The 24,473-nt window shown below is 37.3% G+C and overlaps 1 protein-coding gene across 18 annotated transcripts in view; it reads right to left on the bottom strand.

Moving 5' to 3' along the window:
* Nucleotides 1–22,930, bottom strand: part of LOC133907870 (replication factor A protein 1-like) — an 86,481-nt gene extending 63,551 nt beyond the window's left edge. The window contains exons 1-21 of one of the 18 annotated variants that reach the window (XM_062350038.1): nucleotides 22,594–22,925; nucleotides 22,464–22,500; nucleotides 20,108–20,567; nucleotides 19,880–19,975; nucleotides 19,697–19,774; nucleotides 18,195–18,992; nucleotides 16,205–16,396; nucleotides 13,799–14,227; nucleotides 13,215–13,358; nucleotides 12,868–13,141; nucleotides 12,660–12,756; nucleotides 12,429–12,556; nucleotides 12,253–12,334; nucleotides 12,036–12,150; nucleotides 11,783–11,934; nucleotides 11,385–11,701; nucleotides 10,035–10,084; nucleotides 9,893–9,958; nucleotides 9,716–9,801; nucleotides 9,550–9,616; nucleotides 9,294–9,444 (exon numbers count right to left, since the gene is read on the bottom strand). In XM_062350038.1, the coding sequence (XP_062206022.1) occupies nucleotides 9,577–9,616; nucleotides 9,716–9,801; nucleotides 9,893–9,958; nucleotides 10,035–10,084; nucleotides 11,385–11,701; nucleotides 11,783–11,934; nucleotides 12,036–12,150; nucleotides 12,253–12,334; nucleotides 12,429–12,556; nucleotides 12,660–12,756; nucleotides 12,868–13,141; nucleotides 13,215–13,358; nucleotides 13,799–13,831 (1,584 nt within the window). In that variant the 5' untranslated portion in view covers nucleotides 13,832–14,227; nucleotides 16,205–16,396; nucleotides 18,195–18,992; ... (3 more) ...; nucleotides 22,464–22,500; nucleotides 22,594–22,925 and the 3' untranslated portion in view covers nucleotides 9,294–9,444; nucleotides 9,550–9,576. The other 17 variants (XM_062350013.1, XM_062349977.1, XM_062349985.1 and 14 more) reach the window with 17 other exon arrangements.
* Between the last annotated feature and the right edge of the window lie 1,543 nt (nucleotides 22,931–24,473).

Genomic DNA, 24,473 nt, shown 5'->3' with positions numbered 1-24,473 from the left:
CGCCAAGGGCCCAAACTCTCTGCACGCTGGCGGTCTGACCGCCACTATAACGTTGGTCTGACCGCTAGCTGCTGAAAAGTTTATGAACTGGGTGGAAGTGGGATTTACGGGAGCATGAAAATACAAAGTAGTAGAGGCAATTTGTGAGGTTGGGGTTGGAACTGAGTTTTCAACATGTCCCTTCCTCATAGCATATGGTCCTACTTCACGTGTCCGATGTGCTCTTTCATGCTTCCTCTCCCTCTCCGTCTCATGGGCCTCCTTGTTTCGGGGGGCCTAGTCCTCTCTCAGCTTCCTCTACTCCTCCTGCATAAGTTTGCACTCAGACTCCCTCCTCTCGTCCGCTTTCATTTGTTCGAATGGTCTCCACACTGCCTAATGCTCGTTGCGTAGGAGGAACACATCTACTTGTGACTACTCAGTATCCTTCCACCGTACAAACCCACAGAGGTGTCGGAGACTACTAACAAAGGCAAGAATGGTCAGTGGTAAATGACATATAGTTGTAATATAGTTTGGCCACAAGTGCTTACTTAGTGGTAACCACCAGGGATGCTGCCCTCCGATGGGCATACTCGTAGTTTGGAAACATGAAGAACCTTCTTTCGAATGTGTTTGAGAAGCCATTAGACTTTTTCAACCTACAAAGGTTTCCACAAAAAGCACATCGGCATAGGAACTAGCTTATATTACTTTGGTTTCTTTCTACAAGTGGTCTCATGCACCCCTATTTATACACAAAATTCATGGGGTAATTCATGTATTAAGTCTACAAAAAATAAGTAGGAAAATAAATTGATTTATCTATCTAGGAAATTAAGTGCGATTACATTTTATTTTTTAAAATGATTATGTCCATTTAAATTCATATAAAATAGTTTTTCAAAATTCTTATCTATTAGAAAATAAAAAAAACATGCCGACATATGGATAGACGATAGGTATGTTGGCAAAGCAAGGCAGCTTGTCGGCACTGTAACATCCTGAGTTTTAGCATATACATTATAATAAAATTCACTCCAATTTAAAAAAGTGTAATTAATTAAACCAACTTAAAAATCAAGAAAATATACATTTAAATACACACACACACACACTTATGTGTATATACATTCGAATGTATTAATTTGGCTATGCATTCCAAAGTGCAGTGGAGTTATTTCCAAATTAATCCCTGCATTTAATTGATCCATATGCATTTGGTTTATTGTTCTTATAGTTCTTTGAGTGGAGATTTGAATATGAGTATCTTTAAATTTAAATATATTCTTAGTTTCTTTTCAGCTGAAACCCAATTCAAATTCAAATCTTTTTTATTCAAATCATCTTCTCAATATCATAGCTCTACCTTCTTTTCATAATTCAAATATACTTATTTGAATTTATGCCAATTCCCAAGTCAAATCCAAATTCAAATATCTCTTTTTAATTGTTCCAAAACTCTTTTCCTTTTTCCTTTTTCTTTTTCACCCCGGCCCCAATCTCTTTCACCTTACCGGGTCGCCCCCTCTTCTCCCCTCAGCGTAGCCCATCACCCGGCCTAGCTTCCCCTTCTTCTCCCTCGCTCCCCGCCAATGCGCCTGGGCTGTGACGCGCGTTGGCCACTTGATCGCGCCCACCCGCCCTTGCCGACATGTGGGCCCTGCCATCGCGCCTTCTCCTCCTCTAGCGCGACAACATCACGCTGTCCGCCCATGCCACCATGACGGCCGAAGCATTCAATGCGCTGGCAACTTGCCCCTCTCTATCTCTCTCTCGCCTCTCTACTAGCACCGCATTCAATGTCCACCCGCACCACCATGACGGTCGGCACATTCAATGTGCCGGCATCGCGGGAAAGGAGGTGGGCGCCAGTATGCCAACTCATCGTCATCCTACTCATCGAGGATATCACGATGCGACACGACACACTGCACTGCCTCTCTGTTCATCACTCCCCCTCTATAAATAGAACAGCCCTGCCTCCATTTTCCTTTTTACCCAACTTGCTGCCACCACTACGTCGCCGCCATTGCTCTGTCGCTATAGCTTTGTCGTCGCCGTCTCTTCCCTAAGCAGTCGAGGAGTACCAAGAGTCCGCGCCATCCTCGTGTCGTTCTCTATCACCTAGGAGCCCGGCGGGAGCACACCTGAGCCAAAGATCGAGCAGCTCCACCATCGCATCATCAGCTGCCATTCATCCCATCACTGTCTCCAAGCTCAGTGAGCACCCCCGTCCTCTCCTTCACCCTCCTAGATAGCATATTGTCGTCCTTATGCCCCCTTTTTGTCTGCCGCTAGCTTTTCTTCCGTCGCCGCATAGAATTCTCACCGCCAGTGTGCACATACCCGCTACGTGTGGAAACGGCTGTGGTGTCGTGTATCCCAGGAGCTCCTCTTTGTCGCTCCGCTCTGCCAGCGTGCGTGGCTGGGCCCGTTCACGCACCATGCAGGCTGGCTGAGCAGGTCGCATTCGGCCCACACACCTTCGGCCTGCCAAGCCAACCCAGCCGCCAAAGGCCATGCCCCAGTGGGTCGGCCCAACTTCCACAGCCCGCAACACTAGTCGGCGCAACCCGAATAGCTTAATATTGTGTAGTCCAACCCAGCCCAGCCCAATCCAAGCCCATTTTGGCCTAACCTAGTTTACTGTTCAGTGGGCCCTAGGTTACTATATTGTGGACCCCACCTATGAATAGTGCAATTTCATATTTTCTCCGTTCTGGCTCTGCTTTCGATGATTCTTTTGCTTGAATTCATCTAAATTAGAGGTCTAACTATCTATCACAGTGTGATATCCATTAGTGCTCATTTATCTTTTCATTTGGTATTATTTATTCTTCTCTAGTATATTTTTTTGTTTATCATAGTTGTGTTTGCAGAACTAGAAGACTTCGCAGAGAACCTGGAGGATCCTAACTACAACCAAGGCTTAGAAGAGAACTTCGAAGAAGGTAAGTTCTATCTCCTTGATCATATTAAACCTATGTTTTCAAATAATTTACATAATCAACTAAAAACTGAACTTATTATCGCATGTATTATGTATTGTGCTTTTCAACTGCTTACACTAGTTAATCCTATCAAATAATTACCATGCCTTAATTGTTATTATCTAGAATACATATCATCCTAAGATTTACCTGTCATTATCTATATTAATGTTATATGACGCCTTGATATCTAGAATGCTTAGGATTGAATATGTTTCCCCAGAGACATCGCTTGATCATTATCAATGTTAACTCATATACCATGAATTCTTGATTGTTTTGAATTCCGTGATGATTGTGAAATCCTTAATGTCATGTGAGATATGGCGGGTGTCGTGTAAAAAATGGGTGAAAACTATTTTGGAGGGGGCAGATAGAGTGGCACTCTAGGCGAGGATGCTCTTAGGAGCTTGAGTTACATTTGTGGTCATTTAAGGACCAAGTCATTTTGTCGACATGCTTAGCCACCCCAATGCAACCATGCGTCCTTTATAGTCATGACTTGACTTTTCTACCACCGGACCAGATTAGGGATCATACTAGGAGGCTGAGAGCAACGAGAAGTCAAGTAACTATCTGTCCGTCTATTTGAATGTTCGGGACCGGTAACAACTTTAAAAAGGGAACCGTCATTTAGTACAAAGCCTATAGTACTTAGGGTATCTCGTAGATAAACCCGACATGAAAGGTGATTAAAGTGTCTCAGTATAATTCGCTCCTCCTCTTATAACAGTTGTAGGCTGAGCATATCATGTGTGTACAGTATACAACCTCTGCAGAGTGTAAATCTATTTGAATAGTCGCGTCCACGATCATGGACATGAGAGGCAGAACTTTTTTACTAGACTCAGGGTGCATGTGTCCTGATGAGTGAGTGTGTAGACTAGGTATCCATGTGATGATGTTGCTAGCTCAATCCGTCAGGAGTTGCGTGGTATTAGAGGTACATCAGATGTGATGATAGGGATTACGGAGCGAGATGTAGCCCCTCCTAGGACCAAAATACCCCAAATATAACTTGTTACCTTGTTTTTTTTTTATTTAAACTACTTTAAAGTCAACGGTAGAGGATACAATTGAACACCTGCATAAACTGTTTTGCGCTTAAAACTAAACCGTAAAGCCTTACCATTGAGCCATCCTTTATACATCTATCAACACCTTGAAGTGGTATAAGACTTACAGAGTACCTTTTGTACTCACCATTGCTATCATTCAGATGAGAAAGCTAACGTTGACTTCGCTGGAGACGAATGCGAGGACGAAGGGTAGAGTTAGTCATTACGTTCGCATCCTAGTTACATGTGGCTTTGGACAGTTATTTCCGCTATGCTTTTTAATAGCCGCTCTGCTAGGTCTGTAACATACAATATGGTTTGTAAACATTTTACTCTAAAATCTTAATACTTTATGTATGAAGTTTAATTATGATGCTACAAATGTTATATTATATGTATCAACTACTTGAAACAGAAACTGATACAAGATGCATAAAAGATCTAAAAATAGGGTTTCACAACGCTATATGCCAACAAGCCTAGTAGGCTCTGCCCACATGTGACATGCTGATAAGGAATCTATTGCCTACGGACATGATACTATTTCGGTAAATTTTCAAAAACAAATATTATTTATACAATTTTTCATTAAAGTTATACTATTTTTTTTAAAAAAAACTCATTATATCCACACAGGAGACTTGGTCGATCCTGGCGGCCAGCATATTTTATTCGCTCTACCAGCTAATTGGGGCGCCCGCTTAGCTTGTCCGCCGCGTCCCTTCCTCCTCAAGTGGTTACTTTGATTTAATATGCTTCTTGTCATGCTAACTTAAGATAAAATCTTGACCTACTCAAGCTCAGTTTTTTTATTTCTTTCAAAAGATACTGAAGATATATTTCAGAAAAAAGGAATATTTCTACGCAGAGTGTCCCTTTCTGACCATGCGGGTGCGTTTTTTCGCCGTGCATCTCCCCGCTCGGCCGAACGAAATTCCTTGTTCCTCAGGGCGGGACACGAGACGAGCCAGTTACATATTTTTTTTATTTGTATTTTTAGAATCCATACAGTCAAACTGATATGTTGAAACTACTCAAGTTAGCTATATAAAAATTATATGACGAGATATGTTTTAGAAAAGTTTTTGTAAAAATATAATTTTTATTAGTATATATTAATACAATATTATAAAAAATAGTAGCAAAGATACGTTGGAAACCGTAAAAAGTAAATAAGGACAAAAAAAAAAGTCCTAATAAGATCATTTACTTTCTTTCTGAATAGGTAATCAGTACTGAAATCCTAATAAGACTCTATACACGATCCGATAAGGTATATGATGTTAATCATACGTGTCCTTGCCCGATCGAAATATTTAACTTTTTACCATTCTACTAGAGTGATAATATCTCGCTGAAAATGATAAATGAGTCCTCTGAGTTTATGACAATAAGTTTAATAATAAATTTGTCAGTCTACCGAAAAGTGGTAAAAAATTAAATGCTCCTACCCGATCGACTCAAGCTCCTCTGGAAAACATTACCTGATCCGATAATGCGTTGCTCTGATGCTGCATGCATGACTTACATCCGACGATAGATCCATGGATCGATATGCTTTTGGGCATGAATCGAACCGTAAGGTGCTGTTTGTTTTGTGGAATAGTTCGCTATGGAAAGGAGGAGTCTGTGTATGTGTCGAACAAAGTACTTCATGTTGTGATCAGGAATTCAAGTTGACTTCAAGTTGTATTCTTCGAGTTACCCCTGTCCTCACGCTACGAGCAAGCAGCCGTCCAGTGAAAAAGGCTGAATTTTGTTTACGCCCCGTTTGGATTGGGAACATTGTTGCTAGCCTTCCTGGGTAGAGTTTAACCTCCACAGTCCTAAACAACATCGTTTTCATCTTGATCAACGGATCATATCGTTGTTATCACCGGGTCATTTTGCATGAATCTGGGCGGAATTTTACCGGGAAACTAACCAGTGGCTCTAGAACGATCAGCTTAAGCATATGCTCAGTACCCAGTAAAGCTCGGGGGGCATCTCAATTTGGAACTGAACCATCGTTTCTGTGTCGCACGACGAAAGCGATTCTCCACGCATGATCGATGTTTCCTCTTGATTGATGCTCATGCATCTTTTGGCATGCACGTCCAAATCGGAAGAGACCACTACACGTACCCCGAGTTTTTAATTAAAAGCGCAACGTGTGGCGAAGCGTGTGACAGATGAAAGGGTTCCTGGAGCGCATATTCTCCGTCGATGCCCCTTCTATTTTATTCAAACATCTACGTACGTTTTGGCAAGTGTTTTTCTTGACTTCAGTTTCCCGTATTTTATATATAGGATGTTTGGTTTAAGAAAAATAGTGAAGTCATCTATCCTACATATGATGGCCTATCATAGGAAATATCGTAGTGAAATAAACACCTTATTAGGGTGTTGCACAATCAAGTTGTCAAACCTCATGCCAAAAATCAAGTGAACCTAAACTTTTCCTGATATTGAGATTGCTTCCTCGGAGCCAGGACTATATGTTTTTGTTCATGGGTGTGCATCACTTTCTTTAAAATTTCTTTGATATCGCCGTCATGTTCGTTAGGTAAGGTGATGCCACGAATCTTCCTCGCCTTCGAGAAGCAGGGATGATCGAGATGATACGTGATGATTAATTTTATGTGTAGAAACCACCATGCACACCGACCGAACAGTCCAACGTTGTTGATGTTTCTTATGCTCATTTTTGTTTTCGTCCTCTCACTTTCCTGATAACTTCGTGCCAACTTCTCAAAAGATGAGCAAACATTGGTCTAGAACGCTTAGCGACGTTTGCTAAACTGCGTTTGAGACGCGTGCCCACTCGCATTACTGAAACGAACACTGCTCCTTTTTGTCCTCTCATGCAATCTCCAGAGAATATGCTTATATGCCGAGGGATATCTCATATCGCCCTACTGGATGATCAGAGATGGTAGGCCAACGCCGAAAGATAAATTAGCCGACAAGAACACATTAAAAGAACACGCCTCGTAACGATTAGGCATCAGAAAACGAGATTGATGTCACAGGTGACGAAAAACAGGAGGAGTTCCTTCGTCATCGGGCTTAGAAGAGATAGAGATGAGCCCGACGGAGAAGGCAAGAGCGGAGCGACGAGGCAACAAGGGTGCCACTGGCCGTGGGCATCAGAGGAGCACTGAATAGATCGAGGCGGGACGGGAGAGCTCTAAAATAGAGCGGTTAGCGCGGTAACGGGCTGTGAGCGTGGATCCAATGGTGGGGCATCGTTAGAGATTACGGGCGGAGGGTGGGGCAAGACAAGGCAGGGGAGCAAGGCAGGATGTCTGCACGTGTTATTGTAGGAGAAAGAAAAAAGAAGGAAGAGTGACCATCCCATTAAAATAAAATGATTGAGGAAGAGATCCGGTTTTTTTTAACATAATAGTAAATAGCACTATTCTTAAAAGAAAGCATCACGAACCACACACTACGTACATAGAAGCTAGGGTAAAAATAGGAAAATAAATAACATACGTCGATGTATTTACTAAAGTAGACAATAGATCGACGTATTTACAAATCTAGCATAAGTATTCGGTACCTCAAAATTCGAAAATCTGAATTTGGGACCTGAAACACCGAAAAAAGACTGGCCCAGCTTTCAGCACCTAAGGTGCCAAATACGGTCGGGTTGCTTTCGGCACTATGCCCATATGATGTTGTCTGTGCTTGCAGCGCCCCATCAAATCAGTCATTTTTTGTCTCTCCACTCTACACTATAAAATGAGGGCAGCTGCAGCGCGAGACAAGAGCAGAAGCGCGAGAGGAGAGCAGAAGCGCAAAGGAGGAGAGGAGAGGAGAAGCAGCAGTGCAGCGCGTGACGAAAAACCTCATATCAAATATATGGTTTATCAGCATATGTAATCTCTATACCGGGTTATATGTTAATTGTTCTTCACAACTATTAATGTTCGATAATTTAGAATTTGTATTCTCCTAATGTTAATTCACTGCAAAATTACCGTACAGAATTATTTTTAACAAGGTTTAATATTAATATGAAATGATATAAAATACAAATAAATAGAGCATTACAGCTTAATATTAATATGATAACCAAGGAGTTGTGAATGTTAAATTATTTTTATTTAAATTGAATTGAGAAGAGAATATCACATGAATGATAAAAAAATATATAAATGGAGCATTACAAAGGAATTCACCATCAAATAACATAGGGTTGAAAACATTTTAATAAATTAGTACATCACATGAGAAGAATATTAGTGAATTTTTCTAGATTTTTGAGAATTTATTTGAGGCATTAAATATTGCTAGAATTTATAAAGTTGGCTTATGTAGAGAATTTTAATTAAATATTAGCTTAGACTTTTTAGATCAAACCAATTAAAATAGGTTGCTAGTGATCTATAGTTTCCTCGTGAAAATGTTTACAATTGTTGGACTATTTTTTTAAAAAAAAATCGTGAATTAAGCTTCAACCCTTGGCGTGGCGCTGGCACAAGCCGTATTCGGCACTGAAATAACGAATATGACATTGTTACTCATATTCCGCACCTTAGGTGCCGAATACGGGTGAGCAGTACCGTATTCTACACTTGGTCAGTCTTTTTTCGGTGTTTTAGATCCGAAATTGGATTTTCGGATTATGAGTGCTAAATACAGGTACTAGATTTACAAATTTGCTGATCTGTTATCTATTTTAGCAAAAACATTGACATATATTATCTATTTTTCCATTTTCTCTAGCAGTGCTGCATTTCTGTAAAGCTATCATGAGAGGGGGTTAACAGGGTGCAAAAGCGAGGCCAGAACGAGCAGAACGACTAATTTAATTTGCTGGACGAAAATGCCAATCCAGGCGCCTAATCTTGTCGTGTTGGAAAGTTATTTCGGGTGGAATAGTTGTTGGCTTTTTGTTCATGTGTCGAGGTATTAGTTTGTGTCGATGTTAGCTTCAAGTAAAATGATGTGCATACGGCGGTGTTTTTTATGGTCTGGCAGGCGCTGTTTGTATCCACCATGTCATTGCTCCAGATTGTACTAATTTTAAATATTAGCAAAGCTCTCTTTTCGAAGAATAAAAGAATTGGGTTCGACAGTTCAATATGTTTGTGTTTACAACATTGTACTATTCTATAGAACCCAAAACAAAATTGGGAGTAAGGGTCCAATTTCCACCCGAAGCCGGTCAGTCGTCGCCGATATATTACCGAATATGCATGTGGGATAGGTTAAACTAGTCAGAGTGGCGCGCGTTGCTGCGCCCGTACTGAATTTATGTTTTATAGATATGATATATGAAAAGATATAATTTAGAAATATAAATACATAGTAGTTGTACATGGTAAGTTATACATAGGAACCAGTCTCCACTGTTGTTAGCTATATTTACACATTCAGAGGTTAAAGATACATGGACACTGATATATAGTAACAACGCTCGAGATCTGGAAAGAAATCAAAGAGGATATTAGTTAGTTTCTTTTTTTTGTGTGTTTTTGGATGAACCTGTAAAGAAGATGCATGTATATGTTTATCGGTGGAGGATTTACCAGATTAGAAGTTCAGTTGGTGATAATTTAGCTTTTGAAGTCTAGCTTCCTTGCAGCATGTCTTTTACTACAAAGCATATTGAATTTGAGTAAATAAAATGAGGCAACCTTTTTTATATGAAATAGACATACTGAGCAGAGAAATGCAGTGAGAAAGAATTCTAACCTGGGTATATTTTTTGGATCAGATAAATCTGAGTTTTCTTCAGTGAGGTGCCGTTTAGATGATTGTTGCACATCTGTAGCTAAAGTCTGTATAATAAAAATGATTTACGGTCTGTCATGGTTTTGTTTTCCATCCAGGTTGGTAATGATGGTGGTATAAGGATATAGTGATACTTACGATGTGTTCTGGTGGTGTTGTTTCAGCTACAGTCGATAAATTTTTTGTTTCTTTCTTGTGTTGTTCCTGCAATTATTTGTACAATGTGTGATATGTAGCCTATAAATATCTATTATAATATGGAAGCAAGAAAGTTTTGTACCTGCGGAATGTCAATTGATATTGAGCTGTCTGTGTGAGCTGAAGTACTTCCTGTGTAATAGGAAGTATATATTAATCAGTATGTAGGTATAAAGTGTTTTTTATATGAAATATTGTATTATCGATCATTACTTCCATATTAAGAAAAATTAAGTAATAGTAAAGTATTTTTTATATATTGGAAAAATGAAAGAGCATTAAATTATTGGAGTGCAGAAGTAAATTATAATCTAGATGCAGTTTTAATCAGTGCAACAATACATGGAATATAGAGCTTTTGTTGATTTAGATGGCATTATCCAAGCTAACAGGCATTATTGTATTTGATTTTTAAAGTATTCACTATATGATTCAAAGTAGTGAACCTTTGTTTAAAGTAATAATAGAGAATTCTAACCATTGCAAAGATACATTGAACATGTAAGAATACACTCAAAATGAACAGTTGGTTGCAGGAATAACGAACAGCATTTTACATAGAGAGATCTAAAATTAATCGTAATTAAGTAACAGAAAAGAAAATAACCTTCATGTACTTCTAACCATTGCAAGCATATATTGTACTTGGAGCTGTTATAGATCTATATGTTATTATTCAAGCTAACAGATATCATTGTGTTGGTCTACATGTAGTGGTAACTATTGGAACAATGCATCGAATATGGAGCTTTTGCTGATGTATGCGATTGTTCAAGCTAACAGACATCATTGCAATGCATTTATAAAGCATTTACTATATCATTTAAAAAAATAAACCTTTGGTTAGAGTAATAATCCATTGCTGTAACCATTGCAAGGATACATTGAACATATAAGAATACATTCAAAATGAATCATTGGTTGGAGGAATAATGAACACATTTTTAGACAAAAAAACTGAAAATTAACTGTAATGAAGATAGCAGAAAAGAAAATAGCCTATATATAGTTTTAACTATTGCAAGTAGTCATTGAACTTAAAGCTTTTGTACTTCTACATGCTACTATTAAAGCTATTAGATATCATCATATTGGATTTGTAAAGTATTCACTGCACTACTAAAAAAATAAACCTTTGGCTCTATCAATAATGGCTAGATTCTTAGGTAGAAAGATCTGAAATTATTGGCTACAAAATGGTAACATTATTTTTTTTTCTAGGTATGATTTGTAACGTTATAGAAGTAATAGCTGTGAGGGTTTATTTAAAGGGACCATAAAGATTTTGGTGACTAACAGAGTTATGCAAATAAGCTAAAACATTGAAAGTTCTTCTATGTAAGTAAGCTATGTTTTGGAATATGCAAATTGGAAATGGAAGTTTGTGTAATAGGCGAAAGTCTGTATAAAGTATTTATGTTTTAGCTTGTACCTGGTGTTTTGCTTGTTGTAGATAGGACAGGAACAACTGGACCATATGCATTTATTATGGACCTAACTTGAAATGATATGTCTCTTTGTTGCATGGAAGAAAAGGAGACATTTATCTTTAAAGTGTACTTGTGTCCATATAATCGTGTAATTTCTAGAGGTATTTCTGTTGGGTTTATTGTCGAAGACGCTGCAAGTGTTAAAGCTGGAACACCTGTGAGTTGTTCTCCAGTGGTACCAAAGAAAACAATCTCAATGCTTTTTGGGTCTTCCTCATTGAGATTAGTTGGATCAATTGCTACTAATGTGATGCGATACCTAATAAAAAAAATAAGTTATTTGTTAGCTTAGTAACATTATTGAACTTACTATTTTGTATAGGATTATTTGTATGCTTACATTGGTTCAGCAGTAGTTGCAGCACATTTTGGACATCTATAGCTATCACCTTCTTGAAGCACTCGTTTGTGACATGAAGTACAACCAAGGTACCACCATGGTTGATTAGGTTTCAGTGTTTTTATCACAACATTAACTTGGTATGTATTACCCTACAGAGTACATGTATGTAAATACCTGTGATTATTAATATCTAGTATAAACATAGATATTAAATTGGAAGAAAGTTGAGAAAAATAGTGAATTAGCTTACATATATCTTGTGTGGGTTGATGATGTTTGCAAGATCATTAATGGATGTTGATATGGTTTGGGTACTTGTGGTTGGTGCATTTAGCCACGACACTTCATATGGAAATGCTTTGAATCTGTGTACATATAATACTTTAAGTTTTTTTTGTAGGAATTAAGAATCAGCAAAAGAAATATTGAATAGTATGATTTGTTATGTAAAGTAAGTAAGCAATTACCTATCTTGAAGTGCAATTGCTTCAGGTATAATGGGATTAATATGCCATTGGCATGTGGTGCTCCCTTGGAGTTTTAGTTGGCCTACATAATAGAAGTATTGTAAATTTCAAACAATGCTTAGTGTATTACTTAAGTCTATGTATTCTTATACATATAGAAAGCTAAACGGTTTTACCTTCACGTGATTTGCAAGTCACTCCAAGCAATAGAATAATTATTGGTGTTCTTTTGCTCTCTTCTATAATTTGTTCGGCGGGAAAATCTATAGCTTGTCGACCCCAAAGCATAGCTTCAATACTTTCCCTACATAATTGATGCAGAATTCGAAATTGGAGATAGTATTAAATTTATTAGGTGCTGTAATATTTTTTAATTTTATGTCACAAAGAATTATACTTATGCATACCTGCCATCTGTCAAATAAAGTTTTCGATTTGATTTTTGTATTCCCTTAACGTAAGCTGTTGTAGTATGGCCTACTGTTGTTAGTCGACCTATCACATCTTAGGAATCATACATAATGTTAGATTGCTTGTATTCATGAACTGTAAGTAATGATGATATTGTAAAATGATAGTATCTACACTTTATATAATGGGTGATGTGTAGAGTACCTGACATATCATTGATGTTATCTATTCTTGTCTTCAATATGTCAAAGGGAACCAAGGAGTAGGCAATCTTCGGAAACATTGAAGAGATTGTCGATGTTTTATGGACTTCAGTGTAATTCGTGAATCTGATTAAGAACATATGATCAACTGCTCGATAAGTCGTTTTGGCTGGAAATATTTGGAAGTATTGAATGAAGTATACTTCCTCCTCTCTAAGCAGTGGTTTATATCGATCAACTTGACGCTCAGGCACTTGAGCTTCAATAGCTTTCCCTTGTGTATACAATACAATTAGTTATGTGTTTAGACTTGCATGTAAATAAAAAAAGTAGTAACAAAAGCAGTACCTCTTCATCTAGTAGAACGAAGTCAAGTCTTTGTATTTTATGTGGATTATTATCAAGTCTAAATTCAGACAGTCTTGTAACTCTTGCACAAATTTTAGCTCGAAATGATGATGCATTGATATTTTTCAAAGGAGTTATCGTCATCTGAAACGATAAAAATCATGTGTTACAGAACATACACAGACACACATAAATATATATGCACACAAATAGTACTAAATATATATGTATGTAGTACTAAATAGCTGTTATGTGTATAGTAATATAGCAAATTTACATGGACAAAAAAGAACTTGAATTTAAAGTAATGCTGATTTCCACCGGGACATAATTAAAAGAATTAACTATATATACACACATACACAGATATAGATATACATAGGGTATATATTCGATGGGTCTGTACATTTATATTCTCAAAAGTGTTTGCATAAGGGTACAAATCAATCATTATTATTTTACTATATTATACTATGAAGAATAGCTATATGTTCGTGGTTTTAAATTTGTGAGCTACTGCTATAAGACAAAGAAAGCTATAATATTTCATTTGGAAGTAAACTGCAAGGTCTTTCGGAACGTACTTGTTTAAAGCCAGGACGTATTGAAGCAGTCATGTGAAATATACATGATGGAACAATAGAAAATCATATAGATAAACAGCATAGCAAGATATTATCTTCATAACAATTAATACGTTGTGGAGGAAAAAGGATACATATATATATATATATTGATGTCCACTGGTGCACAGCTGCAAGTAGTGTTAGAAATATGTATACATAGATGAAATTAAGTGAAGATATATGAGCTATTAAACAGCAGATATGCTCCTCTCTTTAGTTTGATCGAAATCAGTAACATAGCTTGCACTGCACAGGACCAAGCTCCCTATAATGTTCAGCTGGAAAAAGATTCTTGGAGCATATGATTAAATTTAAGTTGAGATATATGAGCCATTGAAGAACAGATATGGTCCTCTTTTTTAGTTGGATCAAACTCAGTGATATAGTCTGCATTGCACAGGATCAAACACCCCATAAGATTGAGCTGAAATAAGATACTTGGAGCATATCTTTAAATAATAATAAGATATCTGTATATATGGATATCCACTTGTGCATAACTGCCAGTACTGTTAGAAATACATATACATCAATATAAGTTAAGATATATGAGCCATTAAACAACAGATTTGCTCTTCCTTTTAGTTTGATGGAACCCAGTAAGATAGTCTGCAGTGAACAGGTTCAAACATTGCATAAAACTGACATAAGAAATAATTGCCAGGTAACTATCTGATGCCTTACCCCTTTTTTTTCTTTTTTTTTTGACAGATCCTTGCTTTTTTTTTAATCTTGGGATGATTATATTTGATTAAATCAAATATAGACATGCCTGATGATAGCTGCTATTGATCATAGATGATGTCCTTTTGTATTTCGTTTAGAACTGCTGAAATGGGATACTTGTATCTTCTTTTGCAATATATCAATTCATTGGAAGCCATAAAGGACATAGCTGCATGCTCTTTTGCAAAATATTCATTCAGTGGAATCTATAGGGCATTCTTCTTGCTGTGATATTATATTGGGAGGAAGAGCTATATGTGTATAGCTCAAAATATATATGAGTTCTAATAGAGTAGAATCCAAAATATGTACTTTCTTTTATTTATTTCAGAATTGGTAGAATGGCATAGCTGAACTCTTTTGCAAACTTTTAACTGACTGGAAGGAATGAAATGTTATGCTAGAAACAGAAGTGCAGGACTGGAGTTTTTTTTCCCCCCTGCATAATTCATAAACGTAGCAGAATTTTTTGATATACTACATTCTTTGTAATCATTCCAGTAGTACCATCCTCATTCTCAATAAGTATTTTGAGACCTTGTTTTGATGTTACTCTTGATACGGCAACATAGAGTTGCCCATGTGTAAATACAGGGCATTTCAAGTAAACTCCAACTTTATCAAGTGTTTGTCCTTGGCATTTGTTAATAGTGAGTCCGTAAGAAAGTCTTAAAGGGAATTGGCGTCGTGTTAGAGTGAAAGCCCACTTAGAGTTGTTTCCATGTAGTACAATGCGTGGTATGCATACATGGAGACCAATATGGGAACCTGTAATAATTTTAGCCCCTATCAAGTGTTGCTCTAATCTTGTAACAATTAACCTGGTTCCATTGCATAGACCTATTGATTGGTCGATATTTCTTAGAAGCATTACAGGAACACCTATTTTGAGAGCCAATGCATGTTGAGGAAAATTATTGAGTGATATAGAGTTTAAAAACTCAGGTGGATATAATACTGAGAAATCATCGGGCTGTTCAATAGAATTTAAGATACTATCATAGCTGAAATAATATCTGCAATCTCCTGAAACTCTATGGAGCATAAATTCATTTATTTCGTCAACTGTTGAATTCAAAGGAGATACCAATGCTCTTTTGCTAAGATATTCAATAGAATTGAAGTTAGTGCAGAATTCATCGTAGATAGCATTGGCTATTGATTCTAGATTATTGCTAGTAGGTTGTAATAGAATATCAGTAGGCAACAGTATCCATTTCTCATCCTCACTTTCAGAATCTATTTGCCCTGGAATTTTGCCATCACCAACATTTAGAAGCCATTTTGCAAAAGCTGACAATTTTTCTTTCTCAATAGAATCCAAATTTGGATTTTCTAATCTCATATTCATTGTAAGGTTAAAAACTTTGAAATGTTGCCATAATTGAGAACTGACTATAGACGCACCAATGGCTTCAGTTGATGTCGCAGTGTTGACTACTGGTAATACTTGTCTAAAATCTCCCCCTAAAAGAATGTTCATTCCACCAAAAGGTTTATTTTTATTATCAGGATTTTCAAGCGAAAGAATATCTCTTAGACTTCGGTCTAATGCCTCAAAACAGAATCTATGAGCCATTGGTGCTTCATCCCAGAGAATTAAAGAAGTTTTGTTTAATAGTTCGGATAGATTTGTACCTCGCCGTATATTGCAGGTGCTTGATTCATTGATATCTATCGGAATTTGAAATCTTGAATGTGATGTTCTACCTCCAGCAAGTAACAAAGCAGCAACTGCACTTGTAGCTACAGGTAAGATAATTTTTGTTTCTGAGCGTAATTTATAGATTATGCTGTTCCATAAAAATGTTTTACCGGTTCCTCCAAATCCTGGAAAAAGAAAATAAATTCATTAGTATCTATAATATATTTAGAAAAGTGTAGATCTTCGTGCATTGAATATAAGGCACAAATATACCTGACACGAAGTAAAGAAAATTTGCATTGTTTTGAATATTCGTCATGATTGAATCATATATTGTACGTTGTTCGCTGTTAAGAGTTTGATACATCTTGTTTGCTTGTTCTTGTGATGCATTTCTATCATAAGATAGTTCCTCTGTGATTAATCTATTTGTAGTGATGGTTGAGGAACAGATTGATGGAGAAAGATTATAAGCAGCTAAAGATAATCCATTTTTTGCAAACATCGAATCTAGTTCTTGCATGAGCAATCCCATAAGATGTTCAGTAGGAATATTATATGGGCTGTTCTGCAATGTCTTACGGAGTTTATAGAGAATATCATCAGCCATATATTTCCAATATTTGTCAAATAGTAATTGTATATCAGTAACACCACAATAGGTAACGACTGTCATGAATAGATGCCTCAATTGAGATGATGTTGCCCAAACAATGGCTTCTTCGAATAAAATAAACCATTCGTTATCATCTCCAATTAAACCTTGAGCTTTACATGCTTCACGGAATGTTGGATATGTGATATTTTCATATGTTCGAATATCTTCATAACATGTCGCACCTCGAACTACCATAAGCAACACACGTAAGTAAAATGCTTCTCCAGTTCTAGGATGTATAAACCGTAGTCGGCCTATCTTGGGTGTTTTTACACCTCTTTTGGCCCATATTTTTTTATCAGAATGCCATGTCCATTTTGTAGGGAATTCACAATATGTTAGATCTCTAGCTTCGATGTTTTGTTGGTTAGTGACGAACCATTGTGTAAGCATGGTCACTTGGTAATCAGGGTTGTTTATTATGGCTTGGAGATTTTCAGCTTCATGACATGTAATGATATTCATACCTGGTAAATGAACATGGAGCCGCTCAACAGCAGGTGTTCTACCGTGTATTTCAAACCCAAAGAGCCTCCAAAATGACTCGCAAGCAGATAGATACCGAGATTTTATGTATTCAGCTATTTCATCTACTCCATCGTTATTATCTGGTTGGTCTGTATCTCCATGTGAAGAATCATTCGATAATCAGTTGATTAAAGAAACACATGCATAATCAGGACCTTTCATCACATATTTGAATAAATATTTAATTAAATTAGTTCTATTGCAGACTTCAACATTGATATGAGCTTGATATTTTTTTAAGAGAATCATATTATATGGCACAACCCAACGGTTGTCCAATTGAATGCCGATCCTTGTAACTGTTCTACCGTCATCACGACGTCGGTATATTACAAAGCCATCTTGATCAATGATTGTTTCTTGACGATACTGTTTTGGAAACCTCTTACTGCATACACCATTTTTCATGCACGGAGCATTTGGGTTGTGTTTCCCACATGGGCCATGAATCATAAATTCCTCAACCAAATAATAACCCAAAGGATCTATTTCTTTGTTAGGAATTTCAGCGCAAACATGGTGATCAATAGAGGATGGTAAATATTCGAATTTATCATGTGTTAACCATGTTAAGATATGAGAGTGTGGTAGCCCACGTTTCTGAAATTCATTTGTATGAACAACTGTAAAGGGAAAATAAATTTGTTATTCATTAAAGGTAGCATAATTAAAGAACATAATATAAGAATCAGGACTGCTATATATTGAAAATATCCTAATATGATGATCTTTTCTAAAATAAATGCAAGAATGTAATTAAATAGTAGAAGGCAAAAATGAACTGAGAGTAGTATTACCAGCTAGAGCAGATCCAAATGTACTCCCATCTTTGAGATCATTTAATAGCTCATGTAACTTGAGATGGAACACTCGAACAATAATATCATTTCGGTCATGTGGTTTTTGACCTGACTCATACTTGATTCCTTCTATTATTTCAAGCCAGTTGCTGTTGCAAGTTTGTGTTATAAAAAGCTGTGGAGCTCCATAGACACGACATATAGCCATGCAATCATGGTAATTTTGTATCAGATATCTTTTAGAGCCAATAAAACTGGAGGGTAATGTACGTTTTATTCCTACATCTTTACCTCTTGATGCACCTTTGTTAATTGCTTCAGTGATTCCTTGATATGTTTCAGATCTTAATTCAGCTTGGTGGAAAAAATGATATGTCAAGCGTTCGCTTTCTACGCAAGAGTATGCATTTACAGAAGCTTGATCAGATAATCGACCACAGCAAGTATAAGGATTTGGGACATATTTTCGGTAATGAGCATAATAGGTAAAATATTCAAGCATTGTGATTGCTTGTCTACCAGTTAAAGGCTGATCGTCAATCTGTTTATATTTGATGCCCAAATGGTAACTTGGCTCACCATATGGAAACAGAAGAGGATATTGTAATGCCATCAATGCTGGATGTATAGGATGTATCTGTTTGAATTCACCACTATGACATTCAACAATGATATCAAATTCAGTTGCACCAATAGAAGCATCACCAATGACCAAAGCAGCTAATTCAGAGGCAGCAGGTAAACCATATCTGTCTGCATGAGTTGTATAACTCCCAATTAATTTAATTGAGATCTCTGCAGCAGTTGGTGATAATAAACGACCTCTTGCCATTCTGAATTCTTTTACTAAAGGATTATATGCATCTAGCATCTTTATGATATTTGCTACAATAGCTGGATCTAAATCTCTCGATGTTGCATCATCACCAAATATATTTAGTCTATTGGTTATTTCATTGTCCGTATCATAGATATAAAGTTGAGCATATTGAGGAGACTCGCCCTCTTTAGGCAATAAAGATCCTATACGATGATGGACAACACCATTGATACGAAAAACATATGGGCCATCACCAGTGTTAATGCTTCGATCAATATGAACTCCCATAGAGGTAAAAGCAAATATAGAATTGTATTGTCTTATATGACGCATAAATTTGTTGCTTTGTGGGCCCCCATCAAACCGAATAAGTTCATTAAGTGGTTCTGGTCTAGGTCTAAAGCATGGCAATGAGATTTTTCCACCATGGCAACACAAATTATATATAATTCTTTTTTGGGCATGGGAGCTGCTTTTTTCAATACGCTCTTGGTACCAAAAGATAGCATCACATTTATCACAGTTATAATCCGGCGCACCATAATAAGATCGATTTTTATATGTCTCTAAATATATGCAACAAAAAAAATTCTTTTAGTTTAAACATGGTATAATACTATCTGGCAAAAGATTATATGCTGTATTATATTAATCGACTGCGTAGGCAGAGGGCACATACCTTTGAGGAAATTCGTATATTCTTTCACTGATTCAAACATATCTTGTAATGAATAGAGCGACAAATCAGTTTCTGAAGCTGCAAACATGAGTATCATTTCAATTAATACATGCAGCGTTGGTACCATTAGAATATTTCTTTTGTTAAATACTTGTGTTGCTAAAAGGGGAAGAAAATATAAACCTTGTTGTGCTAGAGCTTTGAAATAGTTCAAACGCTTTCTTTTCCTGCGATTCTGTGTAGCGATATGTGGTGGTACAATAGGACAAAAATGGTTCCCTGCATTATACACAATGATTTCTAATTAAATTGTAAGAAGCATTGTATGTATTTGTAGTTTCACATCTAGATCTACTCTTTTTTTTTTAACTATTTTTTGATAGATTTTTTTTCCTTATGTGCAGTACTTACTTGCTATTGTGGTTTGTACCTTCTGGCAGTCTGGCTGTAGGTATGGAACTGAAATAGGCATTCCAGGGGATTCTGTTTCATATAAGAAAAGGTTCAGAATCTCTGTGGCCACAGGTTTTTTTATTTTTATTTTTTATTTTTTTAAAGAACAATTAAGAGTTTCTTTGTAACGTATATGTTGGAGTTTAGTACAAAGAAACATATGATAAAAGCCATTAGTGGATCGGAGATACTAAGTCCAAGAGAAAATATATGAGTGGTTTATCCTTGCGAATAAAAATCATGAAAAAACTTCATGTGATATATATAACGCAGAATAATTTTGTAAGTCATATATCGAAGCTTAGTAACCAGATTGTAACTGGATAACTGATAGCTGGTACATTCATTGGAGGTGAAAGAGAGTTGCTTCGCACGCGTCGCCATGTGCGAGATCTGCGACTTGATGACATGTATATAACTAAATAGCAGAGAACAGTAGCCAGCTATTATTTCCAAGTTATTGGAACAATCATGCATGTATTAGGATATGTGATATGTAGATAGAAGTCCATCGTATCTATCAACTATTAAGGTAAACCGTAAATTGTATAATGCAAATTCCAAACACACATAACATATATATAAATCAGGCCGGAGCAAACTTCTTTCTTTTTTTTTTGCCTTTTTTATACAGACATAACACATAAAGCAACATATTATGGTTTAGCTATCTACGACAGTGAACAAATTGATGAATTAGTATAAATAGTTTCTGTTAAGTCTATCAACTATTAAGGTAAACCGTAAATTGTATAATACAAATTCCAAGCACACATAACATATATATAAATCAGGCTGGAGCAAACTTCTTTTTTTTTTTTTTGCCTTTTTTATACAGACATAACACATAAAGCAACATATTATGGTTTAGCTATCTACGACAGTGAACAAATTGTTGAATTAGTATAAATAGTTTATGTTAAGCCTATCAACTATTAAGGTAAACCGTAAATTGTATAATGCAAATTCCAAGCACACATAACATATATATAAATCAGGCTGCAGCAAACTTTTTTTTTTTTTGCCTTTTTTATACAGACATAACACATAAAGCAACATATTATGGTTTAGCTATCTACAACAGTGAACAAATTCTTGAATTAGTATAAATAGTTTCTGTTAAGCACGCTTTAGTTTAGTAATGGAGAGTGTTCAGTACATTTATTATCCTTAAAAAGGGGCAATGCAATTGATTACAGGAGTTGTATAAGCACAAATAATACCTGTGAAGCAAAATTTTGCTTTAGCTATGCACACATCAGCATATGTAATTTTAAAAATATAGGAGGGAAAAATTACACAACTATTATAATTGCAATCGGGATGACAGATCTTGAAAATAGAATACATCCTGCACGTTGTAATCATCTTCAAAAAAAGGTAAGGTAAACTGCAAATTGTAAAATGTAAATTCCAAACACATATAACATATCAATATACATATATACATATATAGAACAATCATGCATGTATCAGGATGACAGAACTGGAAAATAGAGTGCTGATACTGCACATTGTAATCTCTATTGCAACAATACATTAAACATGGACCTTTTGTTGATCTACATGCCATTATTCAAGCTAATAGATATCATTGTATTAGATTTCTAAATTATTCACCATATGACTCAAAAAAAAATGAAGCTTTGGCTGTAATAATAATAGATCTACATGCTACTATTCCAGCTAATAGACATCATTGTATTGGATTTCTAATTTATTCACTAAATCACTTTAAAAAAAATTGAAGCTTCAAAAAAAGGTAAGGTAAACTGCAAATTGTAAAATGTAAATTCCAAACACATATAACATATCAATATACATATATACATATATAGAACAATCATACATGTATCAGGATGACAGAACTGGAAAATAGAGTGCTGATACTGCACATTGTAATCCCTATTGCAACAATACATTAAACATGGAGCTTTTGTTGATCGACATGCCATTATTCAAGCTAATAGATATCATTGTATTAGATTTCTAAATTATTCACCATATGACTCAAAAAAAAATGAAGCTTTGGCTGTAATAATAATAGATCTACATGCTACTATTCCAGCTAATAGACATCATTGTATTGGATTTCTAATTTATTCACTAAATCACTTTAAAAAAATTGAAGTTTTGGCTGTAATAATTAATTGTAATTAAGATAGCAGAAAAGAAAATACCCTATATCAGTTCTAACCATTGTATGTATACATACAAAGATCTCAAATTATTTGTAAAAAAAAAAGGTCAAGCAAACTCATTATTAGTATTTTTTTTTATGTCTGCATTGCTTATCTAGCAAAAATTGTTGTACCAATTTGCAAGTGTTGATGCCCCGGTGGAAAACATAGCTGATATGAAGATGGAAACTTTAGTTAGCACTATATTAATGCAAATGTTCAATGAACAGTCGGATGAGAATAAGTGAATAAGAGGATTCAAACCTGTGTAATACAACAGCACTTCAGTACAGGGAGGAAGGTGGATCCTTGGTAGCGACAGACGCGAGTTGAGACGCAGAGGATGCAGGAGGCCGAGAGCTGGGCAACCGCAGTGAGGCCTTTTAGGTCTTCGGAGAGACAAATGCCGCCGGGGGGGGGGGGGGAGGGGGTGAATCGTTGTAGATAGACCGATCTGGTTGCACAGCTGAAGAATAATGGCGGAAAAACGGGGAGGGGGGGCGCTGATGTGCCTCTGCCGGTGACGAATGGGTGCGGTGGAGCTCGGGGACGAATCGAAACGTTGAACTCCAGGGGGGGTGAGGGGATTGACCGGAAGGGGGGGAGGGGGAGGGGGGGACACGCTGATGTGCCTCTGCCGGTGAGGATGGAAGCGATGGAGCTCGGGGATGAACCCAAACGTCGAACTCCGGCCGGGGGGGGGGGTGAAAGGAGCGAGGAGGTAGACCGATGTCTTCCTTCCGGTGAGGAATCGAGACGCTGGAGCTGGAGAGACGACCACACGCGCTGGACTATAGAGCTTCGGAGCGATGTTGGGGGGGGGGGGGGTTGGGGAGCAGTGGCTGGAGCCGTCGGATGGCGGCGGAGACCGATGCTGGCGGAGGCGCTGCAGCTGTTGGACGGAGCGTGAGATGCAGCGGAGAAACCCAGGAGAAGCGTGGCGCAAAGATTTGTCCGCCAGCGGCTGGAGGCTTCTGGAGCCGGGGTGCGGGAGATATTTTGCTCCTTTTTTTTTTTCATCGGCCGGGACAGAGCCGGAAGCTTCTCGTGTTTGGGCCGAACTGCCAGGCAACGGTGGACGCTGAGCTACGGAGCCTTGCCACCTTGGACAGGGCCAGGAGCTTCTGGTGCTTGGGCCCAACTGTCAGGCAAAATGGTACGTTGAGCTACAGGAGCTACAGAGCCTTGACGCCTTGCGCGCTCGCGATTTCTTCCGCCGATAGGATAGAGTATTGAAGTATTGATTCCAAAGCAGAGATCGCAGGGGTAGGTATCAAATGTGACGTTCTTTGTGGTGCCGGTTGCCATCCCTGTCAAGGTGATCATGAAGGAGCACAGATATACACTGTTCCCCAGATCTTCCATTCCTTTCTCCGAGGAGGAGGATAGAAAGGTGATGGCGACAAAAATGATATTTTGAGCGCTTGTGTGGTCGTTGTTGCCTTCTTTTTTGCCTTCTTTCTTTCAGATGTTGCATGCATGGCCTTTGGGCTCGTGTCGGGACGGTGCATCTCCATACTACGACTCACAAGAACAAATGGTTGGAATTCTGCAACGCCGACGGGCAGATGTCAACTGATGATCTCGACGAGTGGTGAAATTTGGACGATCCACCTGTTGATAAATGATAGACAGATGCCAAACTTTTCAGAGAGATAAGGCCACTTGAATATTTGATTGGAAATAAGCACAGTGGATTATTGGAATTTCGATCGATATAGCCTATGGCTATGTGACATTATCTTTGCATGACAAGCCAAAGGCCATTTCTCTTGAGTTCTTTCGGAGATTTAAATTGCCAATTTCTTCATGACTTCCTTAGCGTAGTATAAATTTTGATTAGAAATGAGAGGCACCAAAAGAAGCCCACTCGGAGACACGCTTAAGAGCGCATGAATGGACACACCAAGATTTGAAACTGTCTGTGTGCATCTTTAATATGATAATTAGAAGTAATGTTCTAAACGAAGCCCTCCCCTGACCTGGTCAAGCACGTATGTAGAATTGTACTCTGGCCTTCTGAAGATATTTTATAGAAGCGTGTCAGTGTCCGAATCAAAGGCAGTGTGCCAACTCGTCTTATGAAATAGCTCAACAGCTCCCTATATTCTATTTTTCCTCTATAGCTTCGCCTCGATCATTCT

The sequence above is a fragment of the Phragmites australis genome, chromosome 2, assembly GCF_958298935.1.
Source record: "Phragmites australis chromosome 2, lpPhrAust1.1, whole genome shotgun sequence".
Taxonomy (NCBI): Eukaryota; Viridiplantae; Streptophyta; class Magnoliopsida; order Poales; family Poaceae; genus Phragmites; species Phragmites australis.
Note: the sequence above shows the minus strand (reverse complement) of the source record. Positions and strands in the feature narration are given on the sequence as shown.